This window comes from Cyprinodon variegatus, unplaced genomic scaffold (genome assembly GCF_000732505.1).
Source record: "Cyprinodon variegatus isolate N-32 unplaced genomic scaffold, C_variegatus-1.0 Scaffold576, whole genome shotgun sequence".
NCBI classification, from domain to species: Eukaryota; Metazoa; Chordata; class Actinopteri; order Cyprinodontiformes; family Cyprinodontidae; genus Cyprinodon; species Cyprinodon variegatus.
In genome coordinates, this window is record NW_015151029.1 from 377,403 (window position 1) to 394,048 (window position 16,646).

Sequence of the window (16,646 nt, forward strand, 5' to 3'; positions counted from 1 at the left end):
TTTAACACAAGTATCTGTATTTTTACTTAAGTACGGAAAGTGAGTATTTTTGCCATCTCTGCTGATTTTTAGAAGGGATAAATAAACCCAGAGTCTGGTAAAAGAGCATTCTTGAAGCTAAATGGGCAAGGGTAAGATAAGGTAATTGTTGTGTTACTGACTCTAATAGAGATACAAATGGGCAGCTATTGATTTGCTTGTTTTTTTTTATTGTGTTAAAAAAAAAGATATTTTACGCCACATTTTTTCACTTAAAAAGATATAAACCATCAGAAGTGCTAATAATTAGTTTAAATTGGCAACTTCCCCTAGTCTCCACATGTTTGGCAGCCATCAGCGGGGGTCCTTTCCTGCTTTTCCCACCAAAAAAGCTTAACAATATGAAGCCAAATTAGTGACAGTTAGTAGTGATACAAAAAATATACTCTAGAGAGCAGCATTCTTTCTCAGGAAGAGGTTTTCTGCTCCTCTTCTCTGTCCCTCTGCAGCAAGGACACTTGCTAACTCTTTGGTAGACAGAATCATACAGCAGTCAGGGTCTTCTAGTTATTTTGACCTACTTATTAAGCTATACAATAATACAGAAACATTTATTAGACAAATTTTAAGAGCTCAAATTTAGTTAGACATAGATTAAAGTGAAATCTGTTTTATGTCTTTAAATATAAGAGGCAATAACTTATTTTAAAACAAAACTTACTGAATTGTTTGCCGATGAATGTTAATGAAAATGAAAAGAAGAGCCTTACTTATGGATGAGGAGGGTTAATTGATCTCTACCTCCCCTTTGGTGGACTGCAGGTCGCTGGAGAGGAAACGCAATAAAACCTAAACAGCCATGAAGGAGGCTTCAGTTTAAACGCCCCATTGACACCAAAACTGTGGCAGCTTAGCGACATCGTGACTGAAACAACTCTGCAGTGACCATGGGTTACCATAGCAACTGACCATTAGCTACCATGGTATCTGATGGTGAATACCAATTAAATAGAAATTAAACTTCTGTTTTGTTTTTAGTTTGTAGAAGGGATCTGTTTTAAAAGCTAATTGCTGCAGAAGATAAACATGAAGGCTTCTATATGAGCAGTATTCGTACACAGAAGACCTTTGTGTTGTTATTGTCTCCTGATTTAAAAAACCTCAAGTAGAACTTACAGCTGAAATAAAATCTTTGAATTTTATTATTTGCAAAAGCAGTAATACCCAGAAATACATTCTTTTCCACTTGTTGCTTTGCAGGGGCAGACTTTGGTTTGTTGTGTTGGGATTTTTATTAGACTGATCAACACAAAATTGGCTTCCATGCAGTAAATTAGGTCTACACATCCTGCTAACTGAACTCTGCCACTTTGAGACACGGCAATGGCCGCCCTGTGTTGTGAGGATTCTGGTCAGGGCTTTGCAGACATGTTAGTCATTTTTTGCAAGTCCAAGTCAAGTCTCAAGTCTTGAGAAGGCCTGTCACAATTATCAATTAATCGCACAATAAATTCTAATCACTTGATTAATTAAAATAAGTGCAATAATTTGCATGCTTGCTTGTTTCTCCTTCTGTTTTCATCTCCGTCACTGAGACGATATAGCTTAAAGGTTACTATTATATCTATGGAATGATCATTATCTTGAACTGGTAAATGAAAAATACAATTTAAAAAAGCACACAGGCAATTGTTTTTCCAGTTAAATTTTGCATCTTTATTTTTTTTCTTTCAAAAATAACTATTTTCATACAGTATTTATCTGACATTTGTGGTTACAACTTTTTCTAGTTTTAGGAGTAAATGTCTGCTCTTTTATTTTTAAGTGAAAATGAGGGCTGTGAAGAAAAAAAACAATCACAATCCTGCTTTTTATTAATACATATGAAGTTAGCAACTACAACAGATAAAGAAAAACCCTAAATAAATACCAGGACAATAACAATTCTTTCATAAAAGAAACATTGTGGCAATAACTTTTTGTAGCTTAATGCCCTGGAACAGACAGAACCGACTTGGCGGGCAGTATTTTAATTTCAATTCAGTTTATTTATTTAGTGCAAATTCACAACATTATTCACAACATATTTCTCCTCTACGACTGCCATGAAGTTTTTAAAGCTTGGCTTGTCGATCATGCATGCATGCGCACGGGCGTGCGGGCATATATGTGACGCAGCGTTGCGTCAGTGACGTCAGTGCAACGTGACAGTTTGACATCACCTCTGCCCCTTTTTTTATCTCTGCTGTGTGCGGGTAAGGCGATCGGCGATCAGTCAAGTTAGTAAAACAAAAAACACTTAAAAATATAATATTGTTCACAAGTCAGAAATCACGAGTCTAAGTCGATTCTGAAGTCCTTCAAATGCAAGTCTAAGTCGAGTCTAAAGTCATTAAATATGCGACTTAAGTGCGACTCGAGTACGAGTCACAAACTCGAGTCCCCATCTCTGGCGCTTTGAGATGAAGATAGTTAGAGAAATAGCAGAATTAATGGGAAACATGTTAGAATCAATGCGCTTATAGGATAACTTTATCTTATTGAGGATAACTCAATAAGATAAAGACACCCTTTCTTCAGACCTGTAGCGTTAATTGCAAATTAAAGTATTTGACTCACACATGCATAGAAAAGCATCCGTCTTTTGAGTTTTGACCAGTAAAAGCCTTCAGTTACTTTGTGCTGGTTTGTCACAAAAAGAATTCAGTGAACTTTGTGATCTTCACTGAATATTGTTTAATAAAATTTAGAGGGTGATACTTTTGAAAGTCTTTGTAAGATTATAATTGGAAACCTTACTACTCGAAGCATGAGATTTCTTTCTCCTCACTTTAATCTGCACCGTCACACCTCCTTAGGAAGGGCTGTCATTTAACGTTGTAGAACAAAAGCTCCTTTTGATCAAACTTTTGCCTTTATTTTCTCTTGTGATAATTTTTTTTTAATTCTTGCATCATGGCCCCACCAAGCTCTAGTGGAGAATTTGAATATTTTGCTCATGACCTTTATTTTATTTCAAGTTAAGATGAATGTAACAAGTTTAGCTGCCTTTGAGGTAGGACTGTTTGATTGCAAGCTGAAGCTGTAAAATAAACACTTATTCTGACTTTATGTGCCAACATTTTGACTTTACTGTATGTAAATCAACAAAGGAGGATCTGGATAATAGCTGTCTGGTTAAAATAATAAAAAGAAACCACCTTATCATTCGATGCCCTAATATTGGAGTTACCAATGTGCCATTTGGAGTTTTTTTTCAAGTCCAGTTCAATATTTGTTTTACCAGATAAACAAACCAGAAAAGCCAAATTGTTCCTTTTTTTGTCTTAAACGTGGCTATAACCATCTTGAATCACCAACAGCATAACAGAGCTTAAGGAGTCCGGCACAGCGGCTCCCTGATGCGTTGCCACATTCGTACAAAAAAACATCAGTATCTGTGAGACTTTAAATCATTTAGAAAGAACCCATTTAGCAAGACATTATTTTGGCGTACCTCTCTGATTGACTTCCTTTACATGTTTCATTCTTCCCTAAGGTTATGACACAACATGTTGAGCGCCCCCAAGAAATCTGTTGCTCCTTCCTCAGTTCAATCTGGGGTTTTCATGTAATGATAAAAAGGCAGCTAAAATTAACACTGCCTGTGTTGTAGCATCTTTATTTACTGACTCTTATAGTTTTGCTCTTTTTATCACACTTAATTGAAGTGTTGTCAAAGTATTATTTCATATATTTATAAAGTATAACTTTAGTAACTCCAGAGCCTAACAGCCGCCCGTAAAATATAAAAAAAAATGCTCCTGCTGGAAAGAGTGGCCCGCAGGACCATGGAGGGCAGATCGACTGTGAATCACAGTGGTACATGGTGATTATTTTGTGAATTAGTGGTTGTATGAGGCAGAGGATTTCTCTTCACCATCTTTACAATCAGAGACGTTGAAAATAGGCTGAGAGGAGAGGAAGGTTCTGTGAAAGAGCCCAGCAGCCCTCAGCTGTACCGTTTGGAGCCGCTGGCTCAGAAATTTACTCAACATGGATGCAAAATCATTATTTTAGAATAAAAAGACAGGGCATGTCTTTTTCGTCCAATTTAAAAGCGTTTTATAACTTTTTTTTTCAAAATGTATAGGGTTTTTTCCAATAAAGTATAGATGATGTTCAGATTGACACAAATCTAAAATTATTATATTAGAATGAACAGATGATGTGGACCTTTAAATGCATGAATTATTTTTGTAATAAAAAAAGAAATCACTATGTATTTCATTTTCTACAATCAATTAATTTATCGTTGGTCCCTAAGCTACCAACTGTAGTTGGAACAAGTCACCAGAGAGTAGTTGCTTAGAGCTGCTTACATCAGTTCACATCCCCAGGTAATTCACTAAAAAAATAAGTAAGCAATAATAAAAATTACTTTTTATCCTAAGGATGGTTTGAGATACAAAGACAGGATTTCAGCAAATCTTAGGAGCTGTCAAAATAATGTCTGGGGCATGAAGACAGCATTATAAGACATATATTTATAGAGTTTATCACATCAAAAAGGTTGATGTAGGGGAGAGTAGTCCTTTAAGATAAAAAAAAAATGCAATCTATAAGAAAATTCAATTTTACGTGCTCATAAATCATAAATTAATTGACAATAATCCAAATATGTGGTTTAATTAAATTTTCCAGATTCAACCTGTCCCAGGTGGCACCTGTAACATAGAATCAATTAAACACATAAATACTGTAAAACTTCTCTGCCAATATTTTGCTAATAAAAACCCAGAAAGCATCATATCATGCTCATGATATGAATGAAAAACAAAATCACTGACATCTACATGCAGCGTTACAAAGCAATTTCTTTGGCTGCAATCTAGAAGAAAAGTGTTAACAATTTTTTACGTTTCCAAAGGTGGCTGGCCTACCAAATGATCCCAAGAGAACATCATCAACCCATTAGGGGGTCACAAAAATGGAGAAGAGGTCATGACTTCAACAATATGAAGTTGAAGCTAAAAAGATATCAAAGGCCAACCACTGCTGACCGTAAGCAGCATAAAAAACATTTCATAAAATAAATTAAAAACTTCATAACAATCCTCAAGGCATTTTGGAGAAAATGTGTAAAATAACAACACATAAAAGAAATGTTTTGGAAGGCGTGTGTCCTGTTGCAACTGCTCTAAATCAACATTTCAGAGAAAAGAACGTGCTGCTCACAGTTAAGCGTGCTGGTGATAGTAGGATAGTGTGGTGGCCTGACAGTGCTTGGCAGCTTAAGGTCATGGACAGCTTGCTGATATTAATGGAACCATAAGTTCTGCTGAAAACCCTCAAGGAAAAGACAGAAGAATCTGTAAGGTTGAAATGCTTGTTCGGAGTCTGATGTGGGACACCAGAAGGCCCTTTTTGTTGTGTTTTTGGGGAAAACACTAACGGTTAATGCAGTAGGTTTGCAAACACACCAAGTTTAATTGGTGACTTTTGGTCACTTAGCAATCCAAACTGGAAAGCTCCCCAAACCATTTGAGCTTTCCTTCTCTCCTCATTGGAAATGTCCTGCAGAGAAAAAGCAACATATGTCCCATCATCTGCCCACACCATATGTCACGCCCATGGTCATTTTAACTTTGGAGCTTTGGATGAAATCTTCTTTGGCTGAAATCCCCAAAGCAAGCTTTGATAGTGTGAGAAACGTGTCTGGCATTCTGCTTATCCATCATCAAATCATTTTTCTGACCAATTTATTTCATTTCCTGGTTTTGAACTAACGGATAAGTAGTATAAAAATAACATGTTTAAAATAATTTTTCTGCATCTTTTAACGGTTTTGTGTTTTGGAAACATGACAGTTGTTACATGTGTACATGTGTGTGAAATATTGCTCTGTTTGATTTTGGTCAGTGTCTTGGAGAGCCCCAGCCGGTTAGATGAAGAGCACCGGCTCATTGCGCGTTACGCAGCACGCCTGGCAGCTGAGGCAGGCAACTCCACAGTAAGTATCTCATAAAGCCTCAGTGGGTTTCAGTCAAGCTGTGATTTCAATCTTTTTGTAGTAAAAGTTATTGCTTTCTTCTTTATTTTCTCTCTTTGCTGCTGGTAAAATTCAGAGAAGTAATAAAAAAAACTACTAATTTTAAATTCTTATGATGTAAACTTGAAATTGAAATTTGTGCTTATATCGGATCCCAGAGTTGGAGGTTAATACATTTCAAAGTTAACAATTGACTCTATATAAATTAAATGAAAATGTATGTTGTGTATATTTACTGCCTGTTGATACAGTAGATGTTTAAATAAGGGCTGAAACAATCAGATTAATCGATTATTGATATAATCGTCAACTAATATAGTAATCATTTATCCATTAAATGGTGAATAAAATATACCTTTAGCTGACAGAGCAACCTACTTAGAGCAGTACATATACCAAAACTGTAAAAAAAAAAAAAATGTTTTTAAACATTTTGCATTTCAGATGAAAAACTTTTTTGCTTGTCAATATGCTCTATCCAGACCTCCTCGAGTGGAAAAGGTTTAGTTTCCCCTGTTTAAATTCTGCAAAAAAATGTCTTTAAGCGACCTTTCTCTATACGATTATTAATTGAAAAAAATATGTAACAGATTAATGGATTAGCAAAATGATCGTCAGTTACAGCCCTAGTTTAAAGTGCTCCTTTTTTCCTCTTTAAAACCAGAAAGCAGTGTTGTATAGTAACAAAGTAAAAATACTTCACTACTGTACTTATGGTAAGTACATTTTGGAGTACTTTATATTTTCCAAGAGTATAGATTTTTTTTCACTTTCACTTTTACTTCACTACATTTACAAACTTAATTGCATACTTTTACTCCGATACATTTTCAATGTTTAGTTTAGTTACTAAGTAAAAAAAAGAAAAAAACGAGCGAGAGAAATGCAAGAGTTTTGACCCCGCCTACTGACTACAAAGTCAGGTCTTGTCTGGGCTTGTTCATCAACACCAATAGGATGTTTCAGAAAGCCAGTCTAAATTTATCCTACACTTGGTTGTGTTTATTATTTTAAGTGAATTTAACATTCAAAGTTTACCAAAATGTAAAACAATGTCATTCAAACTGCACTTACTTTTTACTTATACTTTTCACTTCATTACTTGAGTACATCTATTTTTACAGTAATTCTTATACTTAAGTACAAGCCATTTCAGATACTTTAAGACTTTTACTCAAGTAACATTTCAGTCAGTGACTTGAACTTTTACCAAAGTCATATTTTGGAGAGGTACTTATACTTTTACTGGACTCCGAGATTTCAGTACTTTATACAACACTCCCCGAAAGTCTGGCTGTGTTGTATAAATTAGGGATGCACGATATTGGGATTTTGGCCGATATCTGATATGCCGATATTTTAAAACTCATGTAGCCGATAACCGATATCGATACCAATGTTAAAGCTGGAGAAAAATAAGTAGTCATTGAAAATAGCAGTTTTGTTATCCATTTCTGACACTTTGAAAAATAATATACTCAAATATATTTTCATATGCTGATATCAAATTGATTTTTAAAAACGCGGTATCGATCTATTTTACTTTCAAAATCTCGTGAAATTTCATCGTTCTGTTACAAACTCTCGTGATATTTTGCAAATTCTTGTGAGATTTTGTTAGTAAAATAGATCGATACCGGGTCAATATATCAACATATAAAAATATGGCAACATTTCGTGAATTTTCGGGGGATTTCGTAGCATAACGACGACATATAGCAATATTTCATTAGTAAAAGAGATTGATATGGTGTTTTTAAATGGCAAAATATCAGCATATGAAGATATTGTGATATTTTAATGTATCAATATTTTTTCCCTTGTCTTTAGAAGTTTTTAAGTCTGTAAAAAAGACGTTTTTGAGGAAGAAGAAGAAGTAGTGTTTATTTATTTATTTTTTTTAGACTTTAGAAACTCAGAAGCTGATCAAATTTCGGGTTAAATATCGGAGGGGTGGCCGATGTCCGATATTCAGTTTTAAGGCCGATACCGATAGGGGGCCGATTATATCGTGCATCCCTAGTATAAATTGTTGTTGTTTTTTGTTAGTATTAATGTTAACAGTTTGAAGGTTATGAAGACCATCGTGAACTTTAAACATCGCTCTTCAACACTTTTCATTCCATCTACTTTAAATTTAAAAATGCTATGACACAGCTGCAAACCTATGAGACATGCTCATCTAATTTAACTATCTAATCATGCAATAGAGAATAATTATAGATGCAACAAAAACACCCATGGAGGAGCTGTAGAAAGCCACTGCTCAGGTGTATGAAATTTACAAGATAACAAGTGTTGTTATCTTGTAAACCTGACCCTTATTGGAAAAGTGTCACAAAGAATCTAATTGGTTAAAAAAGATTCATTCCTATTTACCGTTTCCACAAACCCTGCAGAGAAGACAGCAAAACTGTGAAGGATAATTAAGACGGCAAAGAAACTATGCATGATTTAAATACTAAAACTGCATGGCCCCAAACTCAGTATGCTGATGGCAGAACATGGTAGTGGGAGCGCCATGCTGTGGGGATGCTTTTCTTCAGCTGGGACAGAAAGGCAGGTTTGTGTGTTTTAGGGAATTCATAGAAGAAAACTTGTTAGGGGGTACAAATGGCTTGAGAACAAGTTGGTGAGACGTTGGTTTTGAGATATTTTCATATCAATAGTGACATAATAAGCTGAATACCAATGTACCCTCAAATTTCAGCTTTTTATCTGTACAAGGATTTAAGCCCCAGATATACTTTTTTCTCCATGCCTCAGTTATGCACAACTCAAATAAATACAGAGATCTGTAGAAGCAACATGGCAAAATGTCAACAAAAAATGCAATTAGTATGAATACCTTTACGTACTTTCTCTCACTCTTCCTTTTTTCTTTTTCAGCAGCAATGTCCTCCAACAGATCTGAGTTTTAACTTTGATGCCAATAAGCAACAGAGGCAGCTGATTGCAGAGCTGGAGAACAAAAACAGGTACGAAATATCATTTGATATAGTTTATTGTTGTTGAAGGTAATTTTAAAAGGTGGCTTTGAATTAGGGGAAAATATCTGTGTTATATTTTCCTTTACATTTAAAAACAGAAAGTGAATTAACTCAGTATCTCACTGTAAATAATTTAAAAACAAAACCATGCCAAATGTTAAGGCAACTTTTGAATTAGATGCAGGATGAAACAGAAGCCAAACACCAGGGGCAGAGCTAGATGGGGGGCCAGAGGTGGCCATGGCCACCCTTAGCCAATCATTGGCCACCCCTGTTGCCACCCCTACCATTCTTTTTCTGGGGATGTTCAAACATATTAAACATTTACATTTTTGTGGTTAATTATGCACATCAAAATACTAACATTAATGTTGATATATACAGAAATTATGCTCTTTTCAGAACGAAATTTTGTGTCATATGGGGTAAAGAGAAAATTATGTGTCTCTGCAGGTCATCTACATGTCTTCAGTAAAATCATAGATAAATAACTAGTACTTTAATAACTTAAAAATCAATTTAATGCACATATTAGTACACGTAAATATTAATTGTATGCAAAAAATGTTTTGATAAATATGATAAGTAATGACAATGGAACAATTTTCACCCCAGACATTTTGTCCACTATACCTGTTATTTAGATAGCATGGATATTTAAATATGTGCATCTATTTTTTTAGCAAAGGCTGTAGGAAAGTATAGTTTGTCTTTATTTAGGAAATATGGATGATATGCCATTCGCATTCGGCCACCCCTCAGTGTATATTGGTTATTGAATGGCCACCCCATTAACATTTTCTGGCTACGCCTCTGCCAAACACCTTGCTTAAAAAAATGCTTCAACTGCTCTCCTCTGAATCAGATTGGATTTTATGCCTGCATGTTAAGGTTTCATCATACCTGCAGTGTAACTGTCTTTTTGTTTCAGTGGATAAAATTTTCACCATGAGGCCCAATTCTGAAGTCTCTGCCTAATTTTCAGCTTATCAGCTGCCAATGCGTCTCTCATTTGCATAGATTACTGCTATTCTATATGTTTTACATCCATGCAGCTATTCGTACAGTTTTTCCATTTCTCCTGTAAGAATCTTTAGTTGATCTTTTTTTTATTTTACTTTTGTTATTATTATATTTTTTATAATAATTTTTTTAATCTAAATTCAATTCAGTTTATTTATATAGCGCCAATTCACAACATGTCATCTCATGGTATTTTACAGAGACAATTCAACCAGATCATCCAGTCAAGTTTTCTATCTAAGGAAAACCAGCTGGTTGCATCGACTCATTGACTCTTCAGCAATCCCTCACACTAAGCATGCTTGTAGTGACAGTGGAGAGGAAAAACTCCCTTTTAACAGTAGGAAACCTCCATCAGAACCAGGCTAGGTGTGAGCGGCCATCTGCTGAGGCCCACTGGGGTTCAAGGAGACAGAAGCAGACATAGAAAAAGAAGCATAGATACAAAAGGAAACTGTCAACCAGCTCCACAGGCGGCCCCGTCCAGGAAACACACCGCCAGGCAGACGAGCTCTGAGCCAGTTCCCATGTTTTAGGATGAAAGAGAGCACATCCAGCCAGTCACAGTCAGAGAAACAGGACTAAACTAAAAAAAAACAGCCTATAAACAAGGGTGTTGATGGAAGCAGCACAGCTGATATTTCTCTCCAAGGTGGTGTCACAGCCAAACAGGAACAGACCAGATGAAGCTACTATGAAAAAAAGCAGAGAGAGCAGAACGTTAGAGATTGAACAAAAAAATTCTGCAGAGTGGGGGATTAGAGATAGAATGAAGCAGAATGATGAAAATGTGGTCCCTATGTCCTCCAGCAGTCTAAGCCTATAGCAGCAGAACTATAGAGATAGCTCAGGATAACCTGAGCCACTCTAACTATAAGCTTTATCAAAAAGGAAAGTTTTAAGTAGACAGGGTGTCTGCCTCACGGACTAAAACTGGTAGTTGGTTCCACAGGAGAGGAGCCTGATAACTAAAAGATCTGCCTCCCATTCTACTTTTAGAAATTCTAGGAACCACTAGTAAACCTGCAGATTGAGAGCGAAGTCCACTGTTAGGAACATAAGGAACAATCAGATCTCTGATATCAGATGGAGCTTGGCCATTTAAGGCTTTATATGTGAGAAGGAGGATTTTAAATTCTATTCTGGATTTAACAGGAAGCCAATGAAGAGAAGCCAGGATAGGAGAGATATGACCTCTATGAAATTTTCATCAGAAACATTTAAGATTATTTTTTGTTCTTGTCATTGTTTCTTTGTATTGTTTTTATCTGTGTATCCTTTACTTTACATACAGACAGTATTTGCTTTGCCCTTCACACACCCACATTTTCCCGTTGTGTAACAACAAAGGCTATTTCATTTTATTCTATTATTTTCAACTTGTCAGACTCAGAATTTTTTCTTCTAACCAAATTAGGGAGATCTTGCAGGAGATCCAGAGGCTCCGTTTGGAGCATGAACAAGCCTCGCAGCCCACTCCAGAAAAAGCCCAGCAGAATCCCACGCTTCTGACCGAGCTGCGACTCCTCAGGTATCAGTCTGTCACCAGCAACACGTGATCCAACATGCCCTTACCTGACAATAACAGCAAGATGCATACAAATGGAGGGCAAAGCATGCCTCAATAACACCCCAGATCCCTCTTCTCTTCCTGTTTACTGAGGCAATGTCATCCTAATGCAGAAGACTTTATATAAATTTGCTGCGACATTGTCAGCAACATAAGTGTTTGTTACACTGCAGAGCTTTGGTCACCCTTAGGTTTATTCCTTGGAAGAGATTTCTGAAATAACAGACTAAAGCAGTTTTTACCCTGAAGAAGGTCTTGTACTCTGTTCTAAACATAAATCTGAAGTCAACAGAGGTGAATATTTCTTTTTTATTTTAAAGTGGAACGCCAGTTTTTTTACATTGGACCCTTGATTTTATGTTACTACATCACGTTCTACTCACCCATATTAGTTTTGTGTCATTTGGAGCCGTTCTGAAGATATTCCGTTAGGTTATATCCAGGTAACGTCTTCCTCTGGGCAACGACTTGAAGGCACAAACTAAACTGTTCATCATTTATTCTTTATGGTACGCCAGCATTCATAACATGTAGGCGAATCATTGTCTCCCAGACATTCGCGGTTATATTTTTTATATTTATATCTTTTTAAAACAAAGCGGCGTGTGTATGACATCATCCGCGTGCGCCGGCTACCATTCATTCATCCTGTCCGCTGAACTGCTGCTAGTTTTCCTCACATGCCTGGAAGATGTCTAGAGCTGCTACCACAGATGATCTCACTCTCCAAATGGAATTGAACGATTCAGATTAGCTAGAATGAATAGAAGGGGTAGAACGTAGCCGCCTGTGGCCCGGCCTGCCTGTTACAACTCTAGTCCGGCGAGCGGATGACGTCATACACAGTCCGCTTTGTTTTTAAAACATATAAATATAAAAAATATAACCACGGATATCTGGGGGACAGTGATTGGCCTCCATGTTCTGAATGCTGGCGTACCATAAATGATAAATGATGAACAGTTTAGTTTCTGCCTTCAAGTCGTTGCCCAAAGGAAGACGTTACTTGGATATAACCTAACGGAATATCTTCAGAGCGGCTCCAAATGACACTAAACTAATATGGGTGAGTAGAACGTGATGGAATAACGTAAAATCAAGGGGCTAATGTAAAAAAAAATAAAAAACGGCGTTCCCCTTTAATGTTCTAAACTGGTGAGTGTGAAATTTGTAATCACTTTTTTGTTTCTTGAGGTTTTCATAGGGGGCCATGCTGAAAAAACGTGCTTGAACATAATCTGCTGATTATGATGAATCCCTATAAAGATTTCCTGGCAGAGAGCGAAAGCCATTGGTCCGTCAATGAAAGCCTCCAAGTTCTGAAACAAAGCAAAGCAAAAGTTTTTACTTCCCTCCAAAATCATCCAAATGATGGTTAAGCCTGCAGTGTTTTTGCCTTGGAAACTCCTATGGAATTTTTGTGTTGCATCAACGTGAACACTGACCTTACTGAGTCTGTTGAATCCTGCATTATTATTTGGGGTGGGGTTGTGTTACCTCCTAGATGAATCTTTGGTGGGTTTTTGAAATAATTCCCTGCCACTCCAGGAAAAGGTTCCACTCCTGGTGATGAAAAGTTGTTTTCGTCATTTATGCTTCATGGCTCTGACTGCAATTCTATGGAGTTCAAAGGGCCTAGAAAACATTTTGCAATATTTTCTGAAGTGATAATTAATAATGACTGTTATCAGTGTTTGAATGTCTTTACAATAAGGCTGCTTTTTAACATCATCAAGGCAGATTCTACTGTATATAACTGTTAATCATAGATAGGTTTATTTAAAAAGAGGAGCAAAGTTTTCATATATATGGCAAGGTGTGTTTGTATTTATTCAGGTTCTGTTTATTCATATTAAACATTTTTACATAAGCAGAGGAAATCTGAAAGGGGAAAATTCATTTTACCCGCTACGTGTGGCTCAATTTCCTATTTCAGGATAAACTTTGTCTCAAGATTAAAACCCTGCTTACTCTCCAGCCAGTAAACTGTAAAGAATTTTAAAGCAACTTGGGATTTGTGAGCATCCTCTGCTCCACTATACCACTGGTCTAATTTCCCTAATTAGGCTCATTTCAGACTCAATTCTAATACCTCAATGCAGTAAGGACACTATAGCCTCGGTGGTAATAAAACTGTTATCTGAATAGGATGTGAAGATAGGACCAGGAAGCATTATGCTTCCTAGCATTAAATGCATTTAGCATAGGAACCCCCTGAGGTCTCTAGCTGCTTTTAAAAACTAAATGGTTTTCCATAATCATTTGCACGATAAACAGAATTAGCACAGCCCACCTCACTTAGTTTATCAAAAATGCAAATATCATCACCTTCATATGTTCTGGGTTTTATAATAGAGACCTTAATTGCTTTCTAAATATGTGTAAATTTAATTTTTGTCGTTCTTTTCCAGCAGCCTGTAGTCCCACTTTAACCAGTGATTCATCAGCATGTCTGTCACATAAAGACGTCCATGAGGCTGGGGGGTGTTTTGGATAGAGTTCTTTCTGTTGGCCCTCAAAAGGTGAAGGGATAGGAGCTAGGAATAGGAGCTGGGAGATAGCCATTATTTTAGGTATATGGATTCATCTCCTCTTCTGAGAAGATTTGGAAATACTAAATATTAACACTAGAGGGTGATAATTAGCTACTTTTCACAAATTAATCTTCACTTTAAACACTAACTAGGCTCAGATCAAAAACAGTGCATATCTTATGGCTAATTTATTTATTTATCTTGTGTTCGTATCAAAATAAAATGTGTTTATTTAAATGTGATAATGAATAAAATTAAAGTAAAAAAGACAAAACAAAACAAAAAACAGCTAATGACAAACTGTTTTCCTCTATACCAAACTGAGATCACCAGTTTTGCCCTCAATACAACACATTCTACCCAATTTTCTATGTATCTATGGCATTTTGGTCTTTATTTATTTTTTTTAATCTTTGGGATTCCTTTTCTACGACTGAAATGTGCGCTTTTAGATTTGTAGTTGCAGTTTGCACTTCAGGGCCACCGTAAAGGGTTTTAAACTTGTAAAACTTAAATATGTTTGTGTAAGATAAGGTTCTCGAAACCAAACTGACACTAGATGTGCCTCCAAGAATATCAGGAATCTCCATTTCTGCTGCATACACCAAGATAAAGAAAAAAGAGATTGCAAGGGCAGAAATGCATCCCAGAGAGCAACCATGGTGAGGATTGCTTTAGTTGTTATCTCAGACCTTTTACAACACAAACTTCAACTTTCAGCGATGTACAGAAATGTATGTTGTACTTAAGTAGTATACTTAAGTAAATATGTTTTATGTAAGAATATTTTGAAGCCTCTGTGTTCAGAAGTAAAAATAAAAGCACCCTCCCCTCGATCTTCTGACCTTTAAAATATTTTATGTTTGAAAGAAACAAGATATGTTTCTCCTGCTATTTTTTTCTGTTTTAGATCAGATTTATAGATTTAGCTGTTTTAGAGTGTAATCCAGCCCTCAAAACTCCCAGCTGCATAATACAAGGTTGTAAACCTGATCAGAATTCAGCATCTCATTCTAACCCAAATGTTAGTACATGTCATACATTTTGAAGCCAGTACAGTTAGGTACAACTGCAAATATACTATCGGATTCTTGGATCGAAAGAAAGCTGTGTAGATAGTATGGTCACCTCACACAAATCCTATTACATGCATTTATTCATTTGTTAATGAATGACCTTGGAAAAGGATCTGATTCTGTTCAGCCAATCTTCTGCCAGGATGTGCTTTGCATATTTTGTTTTGGCTTTACAGTGCAATAAAGCTGCAAAGGTATTTGGGCTAGTTTTACTCGGTGTGGAACAAATTAATAAACTTAAATGTGTCCTTGCTGTCCACAGACACAGGAAGGATGAGCTAGAGAGGCGCATGTCGGCCTTGCAGGAGAGCAGGCGGGAGTTGATGGTCCAACTGGAGGGTCTGATGAGGTTGCTGAAGGTAAAATGCTCTCCTGATTTAAGAAAATGTATCTGCAGGTGGGAGGATGAGAGCTCAATGTAGCTAGGGCACCAAACGTCTTGGATCTGCTTCTTCCTTGGATATGTACTTGCTTGTTGGTGCTAATCTACCTTAGATAATTAGGATTTGAACAGAGAAAATGTGCAAACGGCTTCACACCCAAGAAACTACCTGGATGTTGTGTTGTGTAAATGTGCCATTTGATGCATGAAAAATCTTTTTTTCATTAATTCTTTTGCTCTCGCTCTTCTTGCTTTTTCTCTGCTTACCTTTGTTGGCTGATAGGATGAGGAGCAGAAGCAGGCTGTAAGTTGCCCTTAATTCAGTTTGCATAGAGCTTAGTTGAATTTCTCTATACAGTACTTCCTCCTCTTTTCGAAGATACAATTTGTATAAGTTTGTTAAATCAATATAGGAACACAAAACATTCTTTGTCTGATCTGGTAATGGATTTCTGATTAATGCACAATAGTTATTTTAATGTCAGCATGAAGTTTAGAGTGTTTGTGTTCAATGCCAGGTTGAAGAATACCCAGCTTTTATTTGTCCATTTGTCAGACTTGCTCCTTTAGTCAGCGGTACCCACCTCGCTTTAAGTGGTCTGACTGGTCATCTGTCCTCTGCCTCCGAGTCACTGACCTGGACTGTGCCACATTCACTCACAGACAGTGATCTCTGTGGGAGATATAGCTCCTGCCTCAGCAATGAAACCACTTCCACATCCATGCATCATATTCATTAACCTCCTGATGTAGCTGAGCTGTTTCATGGAGAGACGTCCAACCAGTATACCGTATTTTCTGGACTATATGGCGCTACCCTTTTTATTGCCTATTCGAAGGTGCAGCGTTTCTGGGGATTTTCCCAAACCAGCAGCGGGACGGAAGTCAAAATTGGAAATAAAAGAAAAAGAGGATAATTTTATTTTAGCACAAGTGCATGCTAGCGAGAGGCACGACGGAGAACAAATGTGCCGAATTCCAGAGATGGGAAGTAACGAAGTACAAATACTTTGTTACTGTACTTAAGTAGATTTTTCTGATATTTTTACTTTACTTTACTA

At 36.6% G+C, this 16,646-nt stretch overlaps 1 protein-coding gene across 12 annotated transcripts in view; it reads left to right on the forward strand.

Moving 5' to 3' along the window:
- dtnb (dystrobrevin beta) overlaps window positions 1-16,646 on the forward strand; it is a 62,160-nt gene that overhangs the window by 36,738 nt on the left and 8,776 nt on the right. For 8 of the 12 annotated variants that reach the window (XM_015392158.1, XM_015392146.1, XM_015392151.1 and 5 more), the window contains 5 exons: window positions 5,881-5,971; window positions 8,900-8,988; window positions 11,441-11,554; window positions 15,466-15,562; window positions 15,869-15,889. In XM_015392158.1, coding sequence (XP_015247644.1) covers window positions 5,881-5,971; window positions 8,900-8,988; window positions 11,441-11,554; window positions 15,466-15,562; window positions 15,869-15,889 — 412 coding nt within the window. The remainder of the gene's footprint in view (window positions 1-5,880; window positions 5,972-8,899; window positions 8,989-11,440; window positions 11,555-15,465; window positions 15,563-15,868; window positions 15,890-16,646) is intronic. The other 4 variants (XM_015392150.1, XM_015392152.1, XM_015392153.1 and 1 more) reach the window with 3 other exon arrangements.